This window comes from Lepus europaeus, chromosome 6 (assembly GCF_033115175.1).
Source record: "Lepus europaeus isolate LE1 chromosome 6, mLepTim1.pri, whole genome shotgun sequence".
In the NCBI taxonomy this organism is placed as follows: Eukaryota; Metazoa; Chordata; class Mammalia; order Lagomorpha; family Leporidae; genus Lepus; species Lepus europaeus.
Window position 1 is genome coordinate 97,890,959 of NC_084832.1, and position 25,480 is coordinate 97,916,438.

General features: G+C 42.3%; 1 protein-coding gene and 1 pseudogene across 2 annotated transcripts; both read left to right on the top strand.

Moving 5' to 3' along the window:
- Window positions 1–2,278: 2,278 nt before the first annotated feature.
- LOC133762445 (C-type lectin domain family 4 member A-like) lies at window positions 2,279–21,193 on the top strand. Of its 2 annotated transcripts, XM_062195434.1 has the most exons (6): window positions 2,279–2,360; window positions 5,188–5,304; window positions 9,585–9,680; window positions 13,860–14,011; window positions 18,974–19,089; window positions 21,043–21,193. In XM_062195434.1, the coding sequence occupies exons 1-6, from the start codon at window positions 2,279–2,281 to the stop codon at window positions 21,191–21,193; spliced, it is 714 nt and encodes a 237-aa protein (XP_062051418.1). The 2 variants fall into 2 exon arrangements, with proteins under 2 accessions (XP_062051418.1, XP_062051420.1); XM_062195436.1 differs by lacking the exon at window positions 9,585–9,680.
- Window positions 14,513–18,770, top strand: LOC133762564 (serine/threonine-protein phosphatase 4 regulatory subunit 2-like; annotated as a pseudogene).
- Window positions 21,194–25,480: the final 4,287 nt, after the last annotated feature.

Below are 25,480 nucleotides of genomic sequence, written 5' to 3' on the forward strand. Positions count from 1 at the left end.
GTTCATAGTGGGAACGGAAGGTATCCTTCGTAGGATGGGTGTCTAAACTATGGATAGGTTGATATAACCTATATTTAGCTGCATGGAATATGTGTAAAAATAGTATTCAGCAACAGGGGGACTGGAGACCCTCATCTCATCTCTCCATTTATCACCTGCCACTACATAAACCCCATATATATTTTTTTTTTGTACAAAGACACTTACTATTCTTATAGATTCCAAGTAATCACAAAATTCAGACTTGAAAGAGATTTAATGGCAAACTTGAAGAAAACATCTATTTCAGTAATATCCTTCAAAGTCAATTATCCAATGTCTGCTTGGGGAGCTACTCTTTGGAAGTTAACCTTGTGGAATACAAACAAATTTAGAATTAGGTAGACCTGAGTTAAAGTCATTAGATATATGACCTTGGTCAATTAGTTAATTTATCACACGCTGTTTCCTCATAGAAGTGCATGTTTTTCAGGATGTTTTTGAATATTAACTGAGATAATGACAGCAGGATATGGTAGCCAGAACGCAGTAGGCACAAATGTGTTAATCACTATGGCAATCTTTTTTTTTTACTATTGATAACTCAAATAGGAACATTATTTGCTCTTTTTTTTTTTAAAAATAAACTGATCTTTTAATTCCATGTTCTATGAACTAATTTTTTAAAGATTTGTTTATTTGAAAGGCAGAGTTAGAGAGGCAGAGGCAGAGAGAGAGAGAGAGAGAGAGAGAGAGAAAATCTTCTATCCACAGGTTCACTCCCCAAATATGAATGAGCCAATGGAAAGCCTCTCTCTGTTTTTTGTCTCTGTGTCAAATAGATAAAAATAAATACATTTTAAAAAATCATATGTTGGGCACTGGTTCTAGTCCCAGCTGCTCCACTTCCGATCCAGCTCTCTGCTATAGCCTGGGATAGCAGTGGAAGATGGCCCAAGTCCTTGGACCCCTGCACCCACGTGGGAGACCCAGAAGACGCTCCTGGCTCCTGGTTTCGGATTGGCACAGCTCCGGTTGTTGCAGCCAACTGGGAAGTGAACCATCAGATGGAAGACCTCTCTCTCTCTCTCTCTCTCTCTCTCTCTCTCTCTCTCTAACTCTGACTCTCAAGTAAAAAAAAAATAAATCTTAAAAAAAAAGTCATATGTAGCTATATTGTCTTTTGTTGAGGTGGTTTGAATATTGATGAGGTACAAAAGTGAGGAATAAAGAATGACCTCGGGGTGTGGTGGGCTAAGACTCTGTCTGCAATGGTGGCTTCCCATATGGGTGCCGGTTTGTATCCTTGCTACTCTCCGCTTCTGACCCAGCTCTCTGCTTATGGCCTGGAAAAGCAGCAGAGGATGGCCAGAGTGCTTGGGCCCCTGTACCCTTGTAGGAGACTTGGAAGAAGCTCCTGGTTCCTGGCTTTGGATTGGTCTAGGTCTGGCTGTTGTGGCCTTTTGAGGGAGTGAACCAGCAGATGGAAGCTCTCTCTCTGTCTCTCCTTCTCTGTCTGTGACTCTGCCTCTCAAATAAATAAATGAAATATTAAAAAAAAAAAAAAAGAATGGGCTCTTCCCTCGATTGCTAATCAAGAGTTATTTTTCGAGTTCTGGAGATGACCAGACAGAGGCTCACAATGGAGTTACTTAGGATCCCACAGCAGAAAACAAAGAGCACAGAGGAGCAGCTTCCGAAGGCATAAAATTTAAACTTTGCCTTCCCTGCTATGTTAGGGAAGAGAGATTTTGAAAGTATAAATCTAAAATGTGAGTTTTGCAAAAATAATCCTCTTAGGATGTGGAACCAAGAAATTGTCCTATCAGCCAAAAATGATGGGGTGAACATGCTAGGATCAAGTTTTTGCTTAGGTGGGTTGGTCCATAAGCAAATATATTTGTATGTGGACACACACAGATTTCACTTCTGCTGCCAAGTTCAAAGCACAAAGTACAGCAAAGACTTCCCTAAATGCTGGGTTCCTCTTTTCCTTTTCTTCCTATTTCTTTCTCTCGGCCTTTGAGTTCCCACCTCTATTGCATTTGCATAGCTGTGCTTAGTGAGTTCACATTGTGCTGAGGATTGAGCTGAGTGGCTGTGTGGACTGAATGACTCCACACTGTGGGTTTGGTTCTCCTGCAACTTCTCAGGGTCACTCGCTACTATGGTGCCTCTGTTCTCACCTAGCTGAGTGCTAGGAAGTCGACCATTTACCAACACTTTGGTTCTCATTTAGAAGATATTTTAAGGAAGGCCTGAGATATTTTTTGAAGAAAGCAGAATATCTCTTCTCAATATGACTTCAGAAATCACTTATGCTGAAGTGAGATTCAACAAAGGACCTACGGCCTCAGGCATCCACCCTGGCTCTCTTGCAGGTAAAAACCATTTTTTAAATGTCTGGAGTTAATTATGAGGCAAAGAATGAAGGGAAGGCTTAGAAACCAGGTGCAGGTTAGTTGCTTGCTCTCTGTGGCACATGGGAGTCTTGGAAGATTGGGCTGTGTGTAGAAAGGCATTAAGGGGCTAGGTAGTTATACAGTGAGCAAGAAAAAACTCCACAATGCTGTCTGTAGCCCCAGCTCTGCTGAGATGTGAGAAACCAGTGACAGTCCTTAGCTACAGAGAGTGCTTTGGTGCTGAGAAGTTTTACTGGGTTTTCTGAGGTTCAATGAGCTGGGAGTCAGAAGACTGGGGACAGTTTCTGAAACCACCAGCCCAGATGCAAGGGACTACTGATGAATTAACGGGTGTCTATTTATTTCCTTTTTTTTCTCCCCAAAAGTATTTATTTATTTTCATCTTCTTGAAAGGAAGAGAGGGAGGGAGGGAGGGAGTGAGAGAGAGAGAAAGAGAGAGGTCTCTTCCATCTGCTGGTTCACTCTCCAAACACCCACAACAACCAGGGGCTGAGCCAGAACAAATTCAGGAACTAGGAATTCCATCTGGGCCTCCCACATGGGTGGCAGGGGTCCAGACACTTGAACCATCACCTGCTGCCTCCAGGGATGTGTTAGCAGGAAGCTTGATTGAAAGTGGAGTAGCTGGGATTTGAAGCAGGCACTTCAATACAGGATGATAGCATTGCAAGCAGTGGCTTAACTTCCTGTGACACAACACCTACCCCATAAGATCTATTTCCTTTTTATTTATTTGTTTATTCAGAAATCAAAATTGCAGAGAGAGAGAGAGATGAATATAGAGAGATGAATATATATATATTCATCTCAATATATATATTCATTGATATATATATTCCTTGAGATATGTATTAATATATATTCATATATATTCATTGAGATATAGATATTCATCTCAAAGTTGCAGAGAGAGATGAATATATTATAATATAAAATATATAATATATAATATATAATATATATATATATATATTCTATCTCCTTCTTTACTCCCCAGATAGCCACAATGGCCAGGGCTGGGCCAGGATGAAGCCAGGAGCCAGGAGCCCCATCCAGGTCTCCCTTGTGGGTGGCAGGGGCCCAAGCACTTCTGGCCATTTTCTACTGCTTTTCCCAGGCCACCAGCAGGGAGCTGGGTTGGAAGGGGAGCATCTGGGACAGGAGTGGAGGCTGCCCTATGGGGAGGTGCAGGTGGTGGCTCCACCCACTATGGGACAACGCCAGCTCCAGGACCTATGTCTCAATCAGTTAAGGATGAAGACTTTGGGTGGAGAGTGATGAGGGTGAATTTGTTAGCAGAGGCTGAAGTGCAACAAAAGAAAGACGATTGCAAAAGAAAGGCAAGATAGTTTTACAAAAAGTTCTTTAAATTTCCAGGGAAGGCTTTCTGAAATCAGAAAATCTATTGTATGGTGTATCTTTGAGGCAGCTCAGGTAAGTTTGGGAGTAGATGAAAGGTAATTTGTATGGTGTGTGTGATATCTCAATAGCATGTAAGAGAAAAAAGTGCATGGATGATAGTGCAAGAAGCTATGGGGGTCGTGGAGTCAGGGTTGCTTACGTTCTCTAGAACTCCTCTGTGGGGGAGTGGAGAACATTTAGAAAATTACTTTCCCTCTGAAAAACTTTATATAAAGCCTTATACTATGCTTATTTCTCTACACTATAGAAATAGTTGACCAGAGGTACATAAAAATTCAAAGTATGCTTAATCTTACCACCTAGAGAAAAGCATTATTTGCATTTCAGTATATATCCTGCCACATTTAAATACCCATCAATGTGTATGTGTATTTTCCTAAAAATAAAATCATATAATACCAAGGATCAATATCATATATGTACATCATATAATGCCAAGGACAATATATTTTAATTTTTTTAAAGATTTAGTCTATTTATTTGAAAGAGTTACAGAGAGAGGTGGAGACAGAGAGAAAGGTCTTCCATCCGCTGGTTCACTCCCCAGATGGCCGCAACAGCTGCACTGATCTGAAGCCAGGAGCCAGGAGCTTCCTCCGGGTCTCCCATGTGGGTGCAGGGGCCTAAGGGCTTGGGCTGTCTTCTACTGCTTTCCCAGGCCATAGAGAGAGCTGAATTGGAAGAGGAGCAGCCGAGACTAGAACTGGCGCCCATATGGGATGCTGGGGCTTCAGGCCAGGGCATTAACCCACTGCCCCACCGCACCGGCCCCTAACATATTTTAATTTTAAGAAAATGATTCCTAACCATGAAATGGGTAGCTAAAAAGACTGATTTTATCCTAATGATAAGATGTGTTGAAGGGTAGTTATGAAGATTTACCTGCTATAGCATTGTTTAAAATAAAGCTGGAAAAAGTCTGGAAGATTATTTAAATATATAATGAAAAACAATATGGAAGCACAATAAAGGATGTTACAGAAGAAAATATGATGGCATGAAAATGTTCATGATATACTGTACAAGAAAATAATAAGTGAGATATCAGTACTTATGGTGTGTCAATTGTGTGGAAAATGTGCATGTATGTGAATATACTATAAACATTGATAAAAGGATATATACCAACAATATTAACATTAATCTCAATGACAACAGTTTGTGCTTTTATGTGTCTTCTAAACTTTCTCTACATTGAACACTTTATTTCCTTCCTATTCCTATGTAAATTTCATTATTATTTCAAATGTCATCCTTTTGGTAACTGAGTGTCGTCCAAGAAAAGGGAAAAGAGGAAGAGGAGGGGGAAAAGGAAAAAAGGAAAGAATCTGTTAATTGCAAAACTAATTTATTTCTCTTTCAGCTCCCAAACAGAGGACCACCCCTCACAAAAGTAAGCTTGATTTTCCCAAGCTCCTCCTCATCTCATTGCTGATACTGTTCCTGCTGTTGGCAATCACATTCTTCACCACTTTTATTAGTAAGTATGCCAGCTGAATCAGTAGGTAATAACAGCTTCGTGAAGAGAAGGTATTCATTAGAAACTGGCACTGAATAATGGTTTTATCTAGAATTCTGAAAAAGAATTTTTTCTCGGGAGACATAATTCATGGGCATCCACAGAGATCTTTGTTCTTTATTTGGAGTTTGTTACTCCGAAAAAGGAATGAAATCTATATTTTCAATAGAATTTGGAGAGTCCCTGTGTGTACGCATGTTGGTGTTAAGAATGAATCCGTGGCGCATTATCGCTATACTAGACAATGTGTAAGTGAACGCAAATCTGTTCCCTTGGTAGCATTTATAAGGGCAATCCTCTTTGAGTATACAGATGATTATATATTGGAATAAGCAGGTATACAACAAAGATAAGGGAAGAAACATTCCAAGAAATGTACATTTTTCTTATTTCTGTCCTGCCTAAGATAGTGTGAGGTCTTAAAGCCAGTTTAGCCAATGGGTGGGTTCCTGCATATTTGCAGCTTTCAGAATTTTTAAAATTTAAAAAGATCTAAAATCAAGTATATATTTGGGGTGATTTTGCATTTACTACTTTGGTCATCCCACAAATAGTAATGGCCACCATCTGTTCGCCACATACTGTGCCAGACATAGCCCAGATAGAGCCCCAGGCACTGGTCTCAAGAAATCGGGAGTATAGACAAATAACCAATTGTTACGACATTGTATGGTAAGGGTCATGCAGGTGAAAGGTACGCACAGGAGGCTGAGCATAGCTTTCTGGGAAAAGTGACATCTAGAACTGTGTGTACCAAGAATGACACAGAGGCAAGAGAGAGGATGGAAAAAATTTGGAGAAATGTCAGTGCATGACTGGACCATTGGTGCTAACTGGAGAACTAAGAAATAAAGTGGTAGCTGGGAGAAATAAGCAAGGCTCAGGTCCATGAAGTGTGTTGTGTGCCATTAGCAAAAGTTCAGATCTTTTCTTCTGAAGGTCATCTTTATCAATTATCTTTTGCTGCATTATCAACCAACATAAAACAGTGAATTAAAACCATAATTATTTATGTAGCTAATGATTCTGTGACTTGGCAATTTAGAGTGTCCTCAGTGGGGAGGTTGGCTCTACCAACCAATGTAGTTGGGTGCCAGCAGCAGGCAAGCCAGACTCTCTAGCAGGCGATGATGGATGGGACAACAGGAGTCACTTGGCAACATTTCTGTTATCATTCATCAGGCTAACTTGGGTTTGTTCACATGGTGACTTGTGGACTTCCAAGACAGAGCAGAAGTAAAACTCATGAAGTCTCAGCTTGGACATAGTATAGAGTTGCTTCTGCACGTTCTAATAGTTAAAGGAGGTCTCAAAGGCAGCTTGGATTCAAGTGGTAGAGAAGAAGAGTGCATTTTCCCTTTGGAGAAGGTGTCAAGTTATATTGCAAAGGAGTGTTGATACAGGGAGGGCTGACGATTCTGGATGTTTTTGCAATGTATCACAGTATAGAGAGTCACCGAAGAATTTTAAGCAAGAAATTCACATAATTAAATTTGGTTTATAGAAATATGCTCTGATTTATGGAGGTGTAGAAAATGGCTATATGAGACAAAACTGGAAGCAAAGAAAGGACTTAGAAGGCTAATTCATTAATCCGATTGAGAAATCGTCAGAGCCTGATCTAAAGCTTATGTTAGTGGAGAAAGCTTATATAAGAGGAGATTGCACTGAATGGTAAAAGAGGATATGAGAAATAAGGGCCCCAGATAAGTAAGGATGATTCCAATACTCTGGGTAAGCCCAGCAATCATGAAGGTTTTCAAAGAAGTGGACAGTGTAGGATGAGTACCGGGATTGGGCTTGTTGGGTTTTATGTGACTGTGGGAACCTCAAATGGACACGTGTAGTGGGAAACATGCTAGTTTGCATTTCAACAGAGAGGTCTGAGCTTTGGAAGTCATTTATTTGTAGGAAGCAGGTGATACCATGGGAATCTGTAATATTACTCAGGAAGGGGATTTAACAAGAGACGGAGAGAATAGGGTTGGGACTCTGGCACCGTTATATTATAAAAGAAGTGAATGGATGGAGAAGAGCTTATGAAACAGTATAAGAAACAGCAGCAAGAAATGTGAGGTGGGGGCTGGCGCTGTGGCATAGTAGGTAAAGCCACTGCCTGCAGTGCCAGCATTCCATACAGGCACTGGTTCGGGACCTGACTGCTCCACTTCCGATCCAGCTCTCTGCTAAGGCCTAGGAAAGCACTAGAAGATGGCTGAAGTTCTTGGGCCCCTGCACTCCCATGGGAGACCTGGAGGAAACTCCTGGCTCCTGGCTTTGGATAGGCACAGCTCCAGCCATTGCAGCCGTCTGGGGAGTGAAACAACGGGTGGAAGACCTTTCTCTGTCTCTCTCTCCATCTCTCTCTCTCTCTCTCTCTCTCTCTCTCTCTCTGCCTATGTAACTCTGACTTTCAAATAAATAAATAAATCTTTAAAAAAAAGAAATGTGAGGTGAAAACATGAAAGATGGGATCCCAGGAGTTAAGGATTAGGTAGTGCAAGAAGTGAAATAAGAAGATGACTAATAAGTGGCCCTAAGGTGTGCTGATTGATAGTCCGTTTTCTATTGCTCTAACAGAATTCCTGAGACTAGATGTTTTAGAAAGAATAGAATTTATGCTAGCTCTTGGTGCTGGAGTGTGGGAAGTCCAAAAGCCCGAAGTTGACATTTGCTTAGTTTCTGGTGAGGGCCTTACTGATGCTCCATAACGTGGTGGAAGGCAAGAGAGTGAGTGAGGGTGTGCACAACGGAAAAAGCAGGAGAGACGGACTTGCATTCTAACAACCCACACTCCCAGGAACTAACTCACTCCTGAGAGGAAGCTGGTAATCCCTCTTAGCAATCAGTCACGGAGCCACTTAAATTGCCGTATGAGTTTTGGAGGGGACCAACCATGACAGCAATGATCCATGGAAGTGGTGGCTTTAATGAAGCAGTAGAAGGAAAGCCACAATGTGTTGGATCAAGGAGCAAATGGGAGGTAAGGAAGACAAAGAGAAAACTCAGTTTCTATAGGGAGAGTGGGCTAGTTTTATTTTTTTAAAAAATTTATTGATTTCTATCTTACTTGGGGAAAGAAAGAGAGAGAGAGAGAGAGAGAATCTTTCATCTGCTGGCTCATTTCCCAAATACCTGAAACAGCCAAGCCAGGACCCCAAACTCAATTCAGGTCTCCCATGTAGGTAGCAAGAACCCAAGTACTTGAGCCTTCTTCACTTGCTGCCTCTCAGAGTGCACATGCCCAAGGAGCTGGATTAGAAGAAGAGTGGGGACTTGAATCAAGTATTCCCATTTGGCAAGGGACTTGAATCAAGCTTCCCAAGTGGTGACTTCACTGCTAAATCAAATGCCCACTTTGGGTTAGTTTTAAACTGGGAGAGACATGAGAGTTTTGGTGCACTGAAGAGTAACAGCCAATTAGTATGGAGACAGTACAGAAGAGAATGTGTGTCCCGTCCTCTTGATCAATACTGGGTTAAATTCTCCATTTTCCAAAGTCATCCAAAATGGTGTGGAATTAGCTAATCTCATTCTTTTTTTAAAGATTTATTTATTTATTTGAAAGAGTTACACAGAGAGAGGGGAGGCAGAGAGAGAGAGAGAGAGAGAGAGAGAGAGAGAAAGTGGTCTTCCATCCGCTGGTTCACTCCCCATTTGGCTGCAATCGATCCAAAGCCAGGAGCCTGAAGCTTCTTCCAGGTCTCCCAAACTGGTGCAGAGGCCCAAGGACTTGGGCCATCTTCTACTGCTTTCCCAGACCACAGCAGAGAGCTGGACTGGAAGTGGAGTGGCGGGGACACAAATCGCTGCCCATATGGGATGCCGGTGCTTCAGGCCAGGGCGTTAGCCCGCTGTGCCACAGCGCTGGCCTGCTAATCTCATTCTTCAACACAAACCTTAAATTACCTTTCACCTCCCCTAAATCGTAGTCTTCATACGCAGTGTACCTTAGATACTCAAGGAAGACGTAGATCAGCTTCTTTGTCTTCAGTATGATGGAACTGCCTTGTCAACCGTTGCTCTGTAGACTATTCCTGGAGATATCTACAGTTTCCAAAGCAGTAGGATTAGGAGTCCATTGACTGTGGGTGTTGGGGACTCTTTTCCAGTCGGATCTATCTACTTAAGTACTTGGCCATGTGTAGATTTTTGTTTCTATAATGACTGTAAAGAAATAACAATAACAGCGAAGTCACAACACTGTCAACAAAGTGAATGATCTTTATTTTCTTTTTCAGTTTTCTTTCAAAAATATTCTCAGCTTCTTGAAGAAAAAAAATCTTTGAAAGAATTAAATCACACAGCATTGGAATGTATGAAAAACAATTTTAAAGGTAAAAATTAATGTACCTGCAATTCAATTGCTAACTAAACAGAGTGTGTAAGGATCCCAAATTAATATTTCCCGCTAGACTGCTAGGTAGGTCATACTGAGAAGTGGAGTCTTATGATCATTTTAAGCTACAAGTGTATAATTGCATAAGATCTAAAATTCCTATATGTACATCTTAATTTGTCTATGCAAGGAAATAGACTTAATTGTGGAAAAGAGCACATTACTTTTTAGATTTTTTTTTCAGCATTCACTTTGTGATTTTGGTGTATACACTTGCTCATTTTCTCACATAGTAATTACCATGTGATTAAAATGGTAATGATAGTTTTATTATGAATACAAATTATTAATACATGAAATTAATGAATTATTTTTAAAAACAGTAGTATATTTACAGAAAAACTAAGGCACTAATACAGAAAGATCTCATTCATCCTCACCTTTAACATTGTCCTCTGTTATTGACAGCTTACATAAATGTTGTACCTTTATTAAAATCAGTGTAGCAATATTGATATGCAAATATTATCATCTGTTAAGGTTCATAATGTATTCAGACTTCCTAGGCTTTCACCAAATTTGTTTTCTTTTTAGAGAGGCAGATAGAGAGAGAGAAAAAAAGAGAAAGAGAGAGAGAGAGAGATTGTCTGTCTACTGATTCACACTTCACATGCACACAACAGCTATGCCCATGCCAGGAGCTGGAAACTCAATCCAGGCATCAGGGACCCATGTACTTGAGCTGTCAGCTGCTGCCTCCTAGAGTGCACATTGGCAAGAAGTTGGAATGGGGAGCGGAGCCAGGACTTGAACCCAGGCACTCGATATGTGATGCAGTCTCTCAAGCAACATCTTAACCATTGCACCAAATGCCTGCTTCCCTGTCAGTGTTCCTTTTCTGTGCCAGGACCCTCAGCTTGCTGAGGTGTCAATTTTCTTTAGGCTTGTCTGGCTGTGATGGTTTGAAAGAACAGTAGTAAGGTACAGTATAGGGTGTCCCTCTGTTAAAATTTGTCTGGATTTTTCTAATGATTATATTGGGCTTTGGGAGCAAGATCACAAATGTTACATATTATTTTCTTCACTTCATATCAATGGTATATACTATCAAAATGCTTTTTTATTACTTGATCACTTGGGTAAGGCAATGTTTGTCAGGTTTCTCCTCTGGGAAGTACACTTCTTTTCTCCCCTTTTCCAGTCTATATTCTTTGGAAGGAGTACTCTCAAGGATTGAAAAATTATGTTGTGAGGCCGGCGCTGTGGCGTAGCAGGTAAAGCCACTGCCTTCAGTGCCGGCATCCCATATGGGTGCCGGTTCGAGTCCCTGCTGCTCTACTTCCAATCCAGCTCTCTGATACGGCCTGGGAAAGCAGTGGAGGATGGCCCAAGCCCTTGGGCCCCTGCACCCACATGGGAGACCTGGAAGAAGCTCCTGGCTCCTGGCTTTGGATAGGCATAACTCCGGCCGTTGCGGCCATCTGGGGAGTGAACCAGCAGATGGAAGACCTCTCTCTCTCTCTCTCTCTCTCTCTGCCTCTTCTTCTCTCTCTGTGTAACTCTGACTTTCAAGTAAAATTTAAAAAAATCTTTTTTTTAAAAGGAAAAGTTATGTTGCTTGTCCGTTAGGATGAAATATTTTATTGGTCACGGTTCTTCAGAGAAACAGAACAAGTATAACATATATAAAGATGTTTAAGGAGTTGACTCATGCAATTGTGTTTTTTTCAAGTCCCCACTTAACTTTTTTCTTTTAAAGATTTGTTTTATTTTTTTTGAAAGGCAGAGTTAGGGAGAGAGAGAGAGAGAGAGAGAGAGAGAGAGAGAGAGAGGTCTTCCATCCATTAGTTCTCGCCTGAAGTGGCCACAACAGCCAGGGCTGGGCAGGCTGAAGCCAGGAGCAGTGAGCTTCATTCAGGTCCCCCAGTCATCCTCTGCTGATTTTCCAGCGGCATTAGCAGGGAGATGGGTCAGGACTGGAGCAGCTGGAACTCGAGCAGGTTCTCATATGGGATGTTAGTGTACAGTGGCCCAACAGTGCCAGACAAATTCTAACAGGGACACCCTATACTGTACCTTACCACTGTTCTTTCAAACCATCACAGCAATAACTGTGCCACAATGCTGAGCCCTTTAAAATTTTTTTTGAAGTTTAACAGACATATTAACTGTAAACTTTATGAAATATTATGTGATGTTTTATTGTGTAATGTCTAATCAGGGTAAGTATATTTATCCTTTCAAGCATTTAGCATTTCTTTATAGCAAAAACATATTAAAGTCCCATCTTCCAGGTTTTTTTTTTTTTTTTTGACAGGCAGAGTTAGACAGTGAGAGAGAGAGACAGAGAGAAAGGTCTTCCTTTTTCTGTTGGTTCACCCCCTAAGTGGCCGCTACAGCCGGCGCGTTGTGGCCAGCGCTGATCCGAAGCCAGGAGCCAGGTGCTTCTCCTGGTCTCCTCATGCAGGTGCAGGGCCCAAAGACTTGGGCCATCCTCCACTGCACTCCTGGGCCACAGCAGAGAGCTGGACTGGGGGAGGAGCAACTGGGACAGAATCTGGCGCCCCAACTGAGACTAGAACCCGGGGTTCCAGCGCCACAGGCGGAGGATTAGCTTAGTGAGCCACGGCGCTGGCCGCCAGGTTTTTTAAATAGAGAAATATACAGTAAATTAGCATTATCTTCACCCTACTATGGAGGGAAAGGTTGGGATAGGTTGATGGATGGGTACCAGTTTATAGCTAGACAGAAGGAAGAAGTTCTGGGCTTCTAGTAGTCTTCAAAATTTGATAGTGGCAGTCAGCAGGCTAGAACTGGTGCCCATATGGGGTGCCAGCACTGAAGGGGGCGGCTTTACCCGCTATGCCATAGCACCAGCCCTGCAACATAATTTTTCAATCCTTGAGAGTACTCCTTCCAAAGAATATAGACTTGTAGTTGAGATCGAAGGCAGTCTGTTGGAGAATTCCCTCTTTCCCTGGAAGGCCATCCTTTTGTTATAACTGGATCTTTAACTGACAAAGCTCACTTAATTATGAAGGGCAATCAGCTTTATTCGAAGTTCACCAATTTAAGTTTAAATTTTATCCAAAAAAGCCTGAAATAAATATCTAGAATATTTGACCATATCACACAAAATTAATTATCATGAATATTTATGTAATTTTTAAAAAAATGCTTGTGCCTATGATATTTATCTCTTTTATACCATTTATTTAGTTAATAAGTCATTTATTTGTATCTGCAGGTACTCATGATGGGTTTTTTTATATTTAATACTACTTTATTAGTTTTGTCATTGCTGATTTGGCCACTGATAGCTCGTTATCTTGACTCCTGTGCTCCTTTGACATATGTTTTAGCCGACTTCTCATTTTTTTTTAAAAAATGATTTATGTGGCCGGTGCTATTGCACAGTGGGTCAAGCAACTTGCCCGCAGCAGCAACATTTCATACGGGTGCTTGTTTGAATCCCAGCTGCTCCACTTCCGATCCAGCTTCCTGCTAATGCACCTATGAAAGCAGCAGCAGATGGCCCAAGTCTTTGGTCTCCCACATGTGAGACTCAGAAGAAGCTCCTGGCTCCTGGCATCAGTCTGACCTAACTCCAGCTGTTGTGGCCATTTGGGGAGTGAACCACTTCACTTTCTAACCCCAAAAGGTAGAGTAACAGAGAGACAGGGAGAGAAAGACACAGAGAAAGAGATCCTCCATACATTAGTTCATTCCTTAAATGGCCACAGAGCCTGAAACTCCATCTGGTCTCCCATGTGGGTGGCATGGGCCCACATACTTGAACCATTCTCTGCTGCTTTCCCAGCTGCATTAGCGGGGACCTGGATCACAAGTAGAGCAATAGGGATGTGAACCAGCCCTCTGACATGGGATGTTGGCATTGCAAGTGGCAGCTTAACCCACTGTGCCACAACTTTGGTCCCCAGCTGACTTTTCTTGAATCCAGTGCAGCAGGAGAAAGCAAGCCTTGTCTCATTATTCCCTGCTACAGGTACACTTGGCTTTCTCGACACCTGAGTAGTAGGGGCTCCTTAGGAAATCAGATGAAGAATGAGAGTTTCAGCTTCCATGTGGTTTCCTTTTGTCCCTAATTTTAATAATTCACACTCTTTGTAAAATGATTTTCTTCTATTGCACTTATATGCCCTTCTTCCCAATGCAGAGAAAGTCTGGAGCTGCTGCCCAAAGAATTGGAAGCCATTTAGTTCCAACTGCTACTTGATTTCTACTGAATCCAAATCTTGGCATGAGAGTAAGCACCACTGTTCTGCAATGGAGGCCCATCTGCTGGTGATCAACAGCAAGGATGAGCAGGTACTTTCTGAGAAATAACGAGCTGTGGCCCCCACCTAGTTTTGTACATCTTTCTTGGCTAAGAGGGAGGTTTTTATGAGTTTTGAGACATCGGTGCATTGGCAGGCAGAAGACTTTCAGTCAAACAGATAGGAAAGGATCCCCAAGCCTTCACAGTCCATGACTTCTTCCTACTTTAGTCAGAGGAACCTCCTCCTAAAGAAATTATGGGACTAAAAATACAACATATGAACGTTGGGTAGAAGGATGCAAATGTTTCTGCGTGAAGTATCAGTTTATCTCAATGTGCACTTGTTTTCAGAAATTATTAACTACCTGAGAAAGGATGCAAATTGAATAGGAAATAAAGGTAAATCATGAGTCACATCCGATAACCAGGAATGAAATCAAAGAATCTTTCAAGTAATGAAAAGTGCTTAAATGTTCAAAAACTTTCCTCCTGCACAACTTTGAGGAATGCTGCCCCTTAGTGGAGAAGTGAGTCCGAGACGAGGATCCATTATGAGGATAGAGAGGCTGCAGGAGACTCTGAAGGATTTTAGGAAGGGCAGGAGAAGGAAGTGTGGCCTGTTCTGGATCCACTTTTTCCCATCATGTAGCCAAGACCAGAGAAACATGGAGTCAGTGGTCCCCATCTAAGCTGGAGTAAATGCTGGGTGATTTCAGAACTTTAGCTCCTGAACCCACACGTCCTCTCAACCCTGATGTTGAGTATGTTCCCTTTGAAGAAATGAAGGAAAACATACTGAACACTGTCACTGGATTTAATATTATAATTTAAATATTATCCAGTTACTACCTGAATTGCTAACAGATCCAAGGAAAAACACAGGAACAGACAATTTCTCAAAAGCGTAGAAAAGGATGTGATGCCTGTTAGTTGAACTTTCCTTCAAATAAAAATAATTCTGAGGCTTAAATAGAGTGAGTGTTATGTTTCCTGGAAATTCACCAGGCTATACTGAGAGGTCTAAATGGGTCTGGGACCCCCAGGAAAATAAATTGACTAAAATTTTTGTCTGCCCCAATGACAACAAAAGGTGTGCTTAAGAGTGTAGACAGTAAAGAGTCAAACTTGAAGCAAAAAGAGGAAAAAAAACCTCAATGACTCATCCCCTCAGTGTGCTCTATAAAAAATCAACACACAGATGAAGATACTGTAGAAGCCAAGGAGTGTGAGGTGAACAAACTCAGGTTTGACAAAGAAGGGGAAGTGAGGAGGCAGCCAATCAGACAACTTCTGGTGAGAGTTCTTTTTTTTTTTTTTTTTTTTTGACAGGCAGAGTGGACAGTGAGAGAGAGACAGAGAGAAAGGTCTTCCTTTTGCTGTTGGTTCATCCTCCAATGGCCGCTGCGGCCAGCGCACCGCGCTGATCCGAAGGCAGGAGCCAGGTGCTTCTCCTGGTCTCCCATGGGATGCAGGGCCCAAGCACTTGGGCCATCCTCCACTGCACTCCCTGGCCACAGCAGAGAGCTGGCCTGGAAGAGGGGCAGCCGGGACAGGATCGGTGCCCCGACCGGGACTAGAACCCGGTGTGCCAGCGCTGCTAGGCGGAGGATTAGCCTATTGAGCCGCGGCGCCGGCCTGGTGAGAGTTCTTTAGTTAGGGTAGAAGAAATAGAAGTCCCCTCCTCCCCTCAGGATAAAGACAAAGGAAGTGGCTGTACCAAGCAGAAGAGGATGAAGAGGAAGAAGCGTCTTCTATGATATTAGGATAAAGGATCCCAGGAAGAAAAAAAAAAAAAATCAAGAACAAGAATCTGATGGTGTCTTAACTGTGAATGAAGAGACGTCAGAGGAAAATAATTAAATGGAGAGTCTGATGTGTCGCAACCTGAGAGAGAGCTACGTTGTGAAGGCCAGTGAAAACCCAGGCCCTGATCTAGTGGTTCTAAAACAGAAGAATTGGTAGGCTCCGGCTCCAGTGAAACCAGAGATTCTCTCAGAGTCACCCATGGAAAATGATGACAAAGCCACAGAAGTCACAGAGGGGCCAGTTTGGAAACAGGTTCATGTGGCATTTTATATACATTCTGATTTTACACTGGATAAGCCTTTCATGTAACCAAGTGGATCTTTAGTTTTACAAGAGGAGCAGCTTATAACATAAAGTGCTTTAAGGATAAATCCCAAAAGAGTCGTTCAGGTAAGAACCATGAAAATCAGCTCCTCCCAGTCCTGCCTACTACTGACTTTTTAGAGGGGGTGTCTGATCAGATCAGTGCTTTGTGTATTTCACTTTTCAAATTTTAGCATTAGATTTTTTTTTTTTTTGACAGGCAGAGTGGACAGTGAGAGAGAGAGAGACAGAAAGGTCTTCCTTTTCCATTGGTTCACCCCCCAATGGCTGCTGTGGCTGGAGCGCTGTGGCCGGCGCATCACGCTGATCCGAAGCCAGGAGCCAGGTGCTTCTCCTGGTCTCCCATGTGGGTGCAGGGCCCAAGGACTTGGGCCATCCTCCACTGCACTCCTGAGACACAGCAGAGAGCTGGCCTGGAAGAGGAGCAACTGGGACAGAATCCGGTGCCCCAACTGGGACTAGAACCCGGTGTGCCGGCGCCGCAAGGCGGGGGATTAGCCTATTGAGCCGCGACGCCGGCCAGCATTAGATGTTTTAAACTGGAGATAGTAATTATAATTCTGAGAACCTTTTGGGGGGATTATCACATTTAGTTTATCCATATACAAGAAAGCTTTTTAGTCCAACAGCTCTAGCAGTTTGCATATTTGGTTTCAATATTTTCATATGTGCACTGTAGGATTTCATGCTGGCTTCCAAATCTTCTTGTTTGGCTTTGTACAATGGAACTCCAAGTCATATATAGCTGCATATCTATCTGTCTGTCTGTCTATCTATCTATCTATCCATCCATCCATCTATCCATCTATCCATTATTCTAAGAAGGGAAATGTTATGTTTTTCTGTTGCTATAAGAATGAATACAGTGGTTACTTTTCTGTTGATAATGATAGAATTCACCCTTTTTCAGAAGACATTTGCTTTCTCTTCTGAGTAATTAAAATAAAATCTGACCCTTGTGAAGCCCTGAAAATCTTAAGGGTGTTGAAATGCCAGGTCAAACACATTCCAGGAAATCTGTTTACTAAAATACTTTTGTATTCTTCTGAGGTGCCTGAGAAAAAGATTTCATTATTTTTAAGAAGGTGCACTTTAGCATGGAAACTGTGTTCAGACAGTAGCCGACTATTTTGTAGAAGGAGTGCTTATGAGGCTGACATGAGACCATCTCAGAAGATCCAAGCAGGCCGGCACTGCGGCTCACTAGGCTAATCCTCCCTGCGGCGCTGGCACCCCGGGTTCTAGTCCCGGTCAGGGCGCCGGATTCTGTCCTGGTTGCTTCTCTTCCAGTCCAGCTCTCTGCTGTGGCCTGGGAGTGCAGTGGAGGATGACCCAAGTGCTTGGGCCCTGCACCCACATGGGAGACAGGAGAAACACCTGGCTCCTGGCTTCAGATCAGTGTGGTGTGCCAGTTGCAGCGCTCTGGCCACACCGGCCATTGAGGGGTGAACCAACGGTAAAGGAAGACCTTTCTCTCTGTCTCTCTCTCTCACTATCCACTCTGCCTGTCAAAAAAAAAAAAAAAAAAAAAAAAAGAAAAGATCCAAGCAGATTCCTTGATGTTTGGCTAGCTTTTCCTGACCAAAACAAATATAGTATGTTTCTTAAGAGACTTATTTATTTATTTATTTATTTTGCAGGCAGAGTTAGACAGTGAGAGAGAGACAAAGAGAGTTATAGACAGTGAGAGAGAGACAGAGAGAAAGGTCTTCCTTCCATTGGTTCACTCCCCTAATGGCCGTTATGGCCGGCGCTGCACAGATCCGAAGCCAGGAGCTGGGTACTTCCTCCCGGTCTCCCATGCGGGTGCAGGGACCCAAGCACCTGGACCATCCTCCTCTGCCCTTCCGGGCCACAGCAGAGAGCTGGACTGGAAGAGGATCAACTGGGACTAGAACCCAGTGCCCCAACCGGGACTAGAACCCGGGGTGCCGGCACCACAGGTGGAGGATTATCCTAGTGAGCCTCGGCGCTGGCCTCATTTATTTATTTTGAAAGTCAGATATATATATATATATATATATATATATATAGAGAGAGAGAGAGAGAGAGAGAGAGAGAGAGAGAGAGAGAGAGAGACGTTCCATTTGCTGCTTCAATCCCCAGATGGCTGCAATGGCTGCAGCTGGGCCAAGCTGAAGCCAGGAGCCAGGAGCTTCTTCTGGGTCTCCCATGTGGGTTCAGGGGCCAAGCACTTGGCCTATCTTCCACTGCTTACCCAGGCCATTAGCAGGGAGTTGTATCGGAAGCAGAACAGCCAGGACTCGAACCAGTGCCCATATGAGGTGTTGACATCACAGGCAGAAGCTTTGCTCACTATGCTGACCCCTCTATGTTTCTTTCTAAGTAATTCTAGACAATTCAAATGTCAATAGAATAAAGTACCACTGTATTGGAAGAATTAGAATATTGCTTTAGTAATGTACTTGAGCTAAGTGATTGAAGCTTTGTAGGTGCATAGACATCAACTTAATTTGTGTGACATTTTAAAGTGAATTAATAATTTGAACCTGCTTCTTTGACAGCCAGTGTGATATTTTTCAAATAAACACAAAGCACAGTAATTAGAATCAATATTTTCAAATTCACACATTTGAAATCATGCAAGCTTCCAGAATTACCAGCTGCCAAATTTATACCTGTTTCTTCAGCTGTACTTTTTGATATTTAGAATCTTAAAATTTCTGTTAAGAAGATTTTATAGAATATAGTGTGTTCACTCCCTTTGTGAAGTGGCATATGACTGCATAATTTGGTGTGTAAACTGAATACTTGGGATTTCAAAATAGCATTCACATAAAGCAATAAATATTCGTGCTATAAAAATAGCTGAGTTCAAGCTGTTCTCTAAAGGCTATGGCTTCTTTCTTCTCTTCCTTCAGGATTTCATCATCCAGAATCTAAAAAATAACTTTGCTTATTACGTGGGACTGTCAGATCCAGAGGGTCAGAGACATTGGCAATGGGTTGATGAAACACCATACAATGCAAATGTCACGTGAGTACAGAAAGGAATCCTGGGTCCTAGATCATGCCTTGGGCTTAGGTATCCTAGCTATCTGCCTTGAAAATGAAAGAGCTCACTCTTTTCTTGCTCTTGGTTATAGTAATTTTATTATCTCATTTAATTATTACAAGAGCCCTATTAGACACGTGTTATTCTGTTCCCCTCTATAGAGGTGAAAAAATTGAGTTTTAAGGATTTGGCTAATTCAGCTAAGGTCGTTCAACAATGTCAATGACAGTCCTCAAATACAGATTATATTTCTTTGTAAAGATTTATTTATTTGTTTGGAAGTTGGAGTTACACACAGAGAGAGAAGGAGAAGCAGAGAGAGAGAGAGAGAGGTCTTCCATCCGCTGGCTCACTCCCCAACTGGCTACAACAGCTGGAGCTGTGCCGATACAAAGCCAGGAGCCAGAAGCTTCTTCCAGATCTCTCACATGTGTGCAGGGGCCCAAGGACTTGGGCCATCTTCTGGGGCTATCCCAGGACATAGCAGAGAGCTGGATCAGAAGTGGAGCAGCTGGGACTCGAACCAGCACCCATATGGGATGCCAGCACTGCAAGTAGCAGCTTTACCCGCTACGCCACAGCACTGGCCCCTCTCAAATCCAAATTCTACTGTGTTTTCCTAAAACATTATTTATTTGAAAGGCAGACACCCTCCCGCCCCCCCCCCCCCCCAAACGCACAGAGCACTCTCACCTGCTGGTTCACTCTCCAAATGCCTACAATAGCAGAAACTGCCAAACTCTCTCTCTCTTTAAAGATTTATTTGCTTATTTGAAATGCAAAGTTACAGAGACAGAGAGAGGAAGAGACATACACACACTCACTCACACGCACACACAGATCTTTCAACCTTTGGTTCACTCTTCAAATGGTCGCAACTTCATCCAAGTCTCCCATGTGGGTGGCAGGAGCTCAAGCACTTGGGCCATTGTCCACTGCTTTTCCCAGGTGCATTAGCAGGGAGCTAGCTTGGAAGTGAAGGGGCTTAATCTGGTGCTCATATAGGATGCTGGTGCCATAGGTGTTGCCTTAACCCACTGTGCCATAGTGCTGGCCGTGGGCTGAACTCTCAATCCAGGTCTCCCACTTGGGTGGCAGGAACCTAATTATTTGAGTCATCACAACTGCCTCCCACGTTCTGCATTAGAGAGCTGGAGCTGAGCCAGAGTGGAGTATCACACCTCAGCAGTCCAATATGGGTCGCAGGTAGCATCGTAACTGCTTGGCCAAGTACCTGCCCCTCTGCTATGCTTTTAACCATCACATATGTCTGAAATAAGAACACTTCATGCTAATTGAGATGACAGTTATTAATATTTTTCCTAAAGTAATAATACCATATTTTGAGAATCATATTTCATTTATGAAATTCTTTTAAACTAAAACTCAAATATTTTAGCATCTTTGATTCTTGTATCTACTGTGTGATATATAAAGTAATATTACTGTAGTCCTCAATTTTTAGATAAGAAAACTGAGAATCAGGGGAATTAAATTACTTGCCCAAGATAACAGGGATGGTAGAGGACCACAAGTTTTAACTAGTTCCTCAGACTGCAAAAGCAGAATATTAAAAAAAAGGAGAAAAACCTATATTGATATGTGGAGCCAGGATGAAATCTTTCCATCTATGTGGATCAACAGTCCTCTGAGAATAGGATATAGAGATGGATGAATAGGAAATAGCCTCTGAGATACCTTCTGGGAGGGTATTTTATACAGTAGATTGAGGGAATACGCAGTGATGTGGGCACAGTTTTCAGAGGAAATGCCAGAGGACAGGTAGAGGAAAAACTGCATGAGACGTGGGGGAGGCTGATTCAGGCATATCTGACCTTGACTTCCACAGAGCTCAACACCAGTGCCCTGCTCCCTTATTGTCTCTTCCCCTTTTCACAGCACTGCTTGAAGAAATATTCTTTTTCTCCGGTTTAGATTCTGGCATGCAGGTGAACCCAGTGATCGGGATGAACGTTGTGTTATTCTAAATTATCGCCCTCAGACACCTGCCGCATGGGGCTGGAATGATATCAAATGTTTTCAGAATCAAATGTCAGTTTGTGAGATGATGAAGATCTACTTATGAACTGAACGTTCTCCATGGACATGTGGTTGGACTGGCACCCACCATTATAGAGTTGGCTAATGAGCTGTTTTATTTATGAGTAAGGGATACTCATAAAATTTTATGTATGTAGTAAATTATTTCATTTAGGAGAGAATTGGTCCACACATTTGTTTCTTTATTTTTAAAAAAAGATTTATTTATTTATTTGGAAGTCAGAGCTACACAGAGAGAGAAGGAGAGGTAGAGAGAGAGAAAGAGAGGTCTTCTATCTGCTGGTTCACTCCCCAATCAGCCTTAATGGTTGGAGCTTCACTTATCCAAAGACAGGATCCAGGAGCTCCATCTGGGTCTCCCATACGGGTGCAGGGTCCCAAGAACTTGGGACATCTTCTACTGCTTTCCCAGGCTATAACATAGAGCTGGATCAGAAGTGGAGCAGCTGGGACTCAAACCGGCACCCATATGGGATGCCAGCATTTCATGCGGCGACTTTACCCTCTACGCCACAGCATCAGCCCCTTTTTATTCTTAGTAAAATAAACATTCATTGAACATTTTCCATATGCCTGAGATTATGATGGAGACTCCTTTTGGGTACCGATGGAGGGAATGTGAGCCTATGTCTTAATTTCTGTTTACTTGCTGGGGGATGTTATTCACTGCTGTGATTGTATGATTGGCTCTTCCACTTGTCTCACCATTCTCTTTTTCCCCTCCAAGCTTTATTGATGTATTTGACAAATGAAATTGTATATATTTAAGATGTACAAAATGATTATTTGATATGCTTGTAAATGCTTGTATATTTTATGAAATGATTATCTTAATCAGGTTTACACATCTATTACTTTAGCTAGGTACCAATTTTTGGGTGTATAGTAAGAACATTTAAAGTGTACTCCTTATGCAAACTTCAGAGATACAGTTCGGTATGATTAGTTGTACTCACTATATAGTATGCATGTATCAGATCTCTGGAACTTACTTATCTTAAAACTGAAAACTTGTACCCCTGACCCATTTCTCCTACCCCCAACCCTTGACAATCATTTTTCTATGCTCTGCTTCTATGAATGTGACTTTTTAAAAAAGATTTATTTTATTTATTTGAAATACAGAGTTACAGAGAGAGAGAGAGAGAGAGAGAGAGAGAGAGGTCTTCCATCTGCTGGTTCACTTCCCAGATGGCCACAATAGCCGGAGCTGCACTGATCTAAAGCCAGGAGACGGAAGCTTCCTCCAGGTCTCCCACATGGATGCAGGCCCCAAGGACTTGGGCCATCTTCTACTGCTTTCCCAGGCCATAGCAGAGAGCTGGATCAGAAGAGGAGCAGCTGGGACTAGAACCGGTGCCCATATGGGATGCCAGCGCTTCAGGCCAGCGCTTTAACCCGCTGTGCCACAGCGCTGGCCCCTGAATGTGACTCTTTTAGATTCACATACAAGTGGAATCATGAAGTATTTATCAATCTCTACCTGACTTATTTCACTTAGCAGAATGTTCTCCAGATTCATGGTTGTTATCCTTTTCTGTGAGTGAATAAGATTCAAATATATAACTCTCTTTATCTCATCACGCATCAACAGACACTAAGGTGGCTTCTGCATCCCCACTCTTGTGAATAATACTGCAATGTACATGGGAGTGCAGATGTGTCTTCGAGACAGTGGTTTTAGTTTTTTTGCCTATATATCCAGAACTTGGGTCACTGGATATAGTAGTCCTATTTTCAGATCTAATGACTGTGCCAATTTACATTCCCACCAGGAGTGCACAGGGGTTCCCTTTTACCCACATCCTTGCCAGCACCATTTAGATCTTGGGCTTTTTTTTTTTTTGACAGGCAGAGTGGACAGTGAGAGAGAGAGAGACAGAGAGAAAGGTCTTCCTTTTGCCATTGGTTCACCCTCCAATGGCCGCTGCGGCTGGCGTGCTGTGGCCGGTGCACCGCGCTGATCCAAAGGCAGGAGCCAGGTGCTTCTCCTGGTCTCCCATGGGGTACAGGGCCCAAGAACTTGAGCTATCCTCCACTGCACTCCTGGGCAGAGAGCTGGACTGGAAGAGGGGCAACCGGGACAGAATCCGGTGCCCCGACCAGGACTAGAACCTGGTGTGCCGGCGCTGCTAGGCGGAGGATTAGCCTGTTGAGCCACGGCGCCAGCCAAGATCTTGGGCTTTTGATAGTGACCATCCTAACGGGTGTGAGATGATGTTTCATTATAATTTTCATTTGCATTTTCCTGCTGATTATCATGTTGAGCACTTTTTCATTATCTGTTGGGTATTTGTATGTCTTCTCTGGAAAAAAATGTCTTTCCTGATCCTTTGTCCACTTTTAAATAGAATTTTTCTTATTCAGTTGTGTTATTTTGGATTAATTAATCCCTTACCAGATATATGGATTACAAATATTTTCTCTCATTCTGTAGGCTGACTTTTCATTTCGTTGGTTGTTTCCATTCTGTGTAGATGTCTTTTAGTCCCATTTGTCTGCGCTTGCTTTTGTTGCAGATACTTTGGTCATGTCCAAAAAAATCATTGCCCAGACCAATGCCAAGTGAATTTCCCTCATGTTTCTTTCTGGGAATTTTATAAGTCTCTGTCTCAAGGTTAAGTCTTTAACCCATTTCAAGTTCTTTTCATTTGGGAGACAGAGAGAAACAGAAAGAGAGATAAAGAGATAGAGAGAGAGAGAGAACATGTTCCTATCTCCTGTTCACTCCCCAAATGCCCACATTGGGCACAGTTGAGTGGAACTGCAGCCAGGAGCCAGGAACACCTTCCGGGTCTGTGAGGATCCAGATACTTGAACCACCACCTGTTGCCTTACAGGAGTGCATCAGCAGGAAGCTGAAACTGGGAGCTAGAACTCAACCCCAGGTGCCCTTCTACAGGATGCTGGTGTCTCAGCTGGCAGCTTAAGCACCAGGCCAAACATTTACTCCCGAAGTTTTTATTATTTTATTCTTTATTTATAGAAAGGGAACAAATTTCATGTATTTCATTGTGCAGTGTTAAGAGAATAGTAATATTTCATATCTTATTTTACTGTGTGGTATAAGATCAGAGTTCAAGTTCATTCTTTGTCACATGGATATCCAGTTTTTCCAACATAATTTATTGAGAATATTTTCTTTTTTCATAAATATTTACTTATTTATTTGAAAGTCAGAGTTACATACAGAGAGAAGGAGAGGCAGAGAGAGAGAGAGAGAGAGAGAGAGAGAGAGAGGTATTCCATCTGCTGGTTCACTCCACAGTTGGCTGCAATGGCTGGAGCTGAGCCAATCCAAAGCCAGGAGCCAGGAGCTTCTTCCAGGTCTCCCACATGGGTGCAGGGGCCCAAGGACTTGAGCCATCCTCCACTGTTTTCCCAGGCCATATCAGAGAGCTAGATCAGAAGTGGAGCAGCTGGGTTTTGAATAGGTGCCCATATAAGATGCTGGCACTGCAGAAGGCATCTTAACCCGCCATGCCACAGTGCTGGCCCTCAGAAGATTTTCTTTATGTATTCTAGGGCCCCTTGTCAGAAATTCATTGAGGGGACATGCATATTTTTATTTCTGAACTCTGGCTTTTATTTCATTGGTCTATGAGTCTGGATCTATACTAGTATCATGTTAGCTTGATTACCATAGCTATATATAAATACACATGCACACATACACACACACTAAAATTGGGAATGTATGCCTCCAGGTTTGCATTTTATCAATATTGTTTTGGCTACTAAGAGTCTTTTGTGGTTTCAATCAAACTTTAGAACTGTTTCTTTTATATTTCTTGGAAGAATGCTATTGGAATTTTTAATAGTCATTTTTGAAAAATTTATTTAATGTATACAAATGTAATGTATTTCATATATACAGATTTAGGAGCATAGTGATACTTCCCACTCTACTCTCCCTCCCACTCAAATTCCAACCCTTCTTCTCTCCTATTTCCACTCTTAATTCTTGCAAAGTTCTATTTTCAGTAAACTTTATACTCATAAGATTAGTCCTACACTAAATAGACTTCAACAAATAGTATGCAGAAAAAACACTGTTTCTGAACAGTAGAGACGAGGGCTGTAAACAATCATCAAATCTCGAAATGTCAGTTTCACTCCAACATAACACATTTAGGTACTCTATTAGTTACCACAGATCAGGGGAAAATATGGTACCTGTCTTTTCGGGACTGGATTATATCACTAAGTACAATGGTTACCAGTTGCATCTGTTTTGATACAAATGACAGGATTTTATTTTCTTTTTTATACTGCTGAGTAATATTCTGTAATGTATATACACCATAATTTC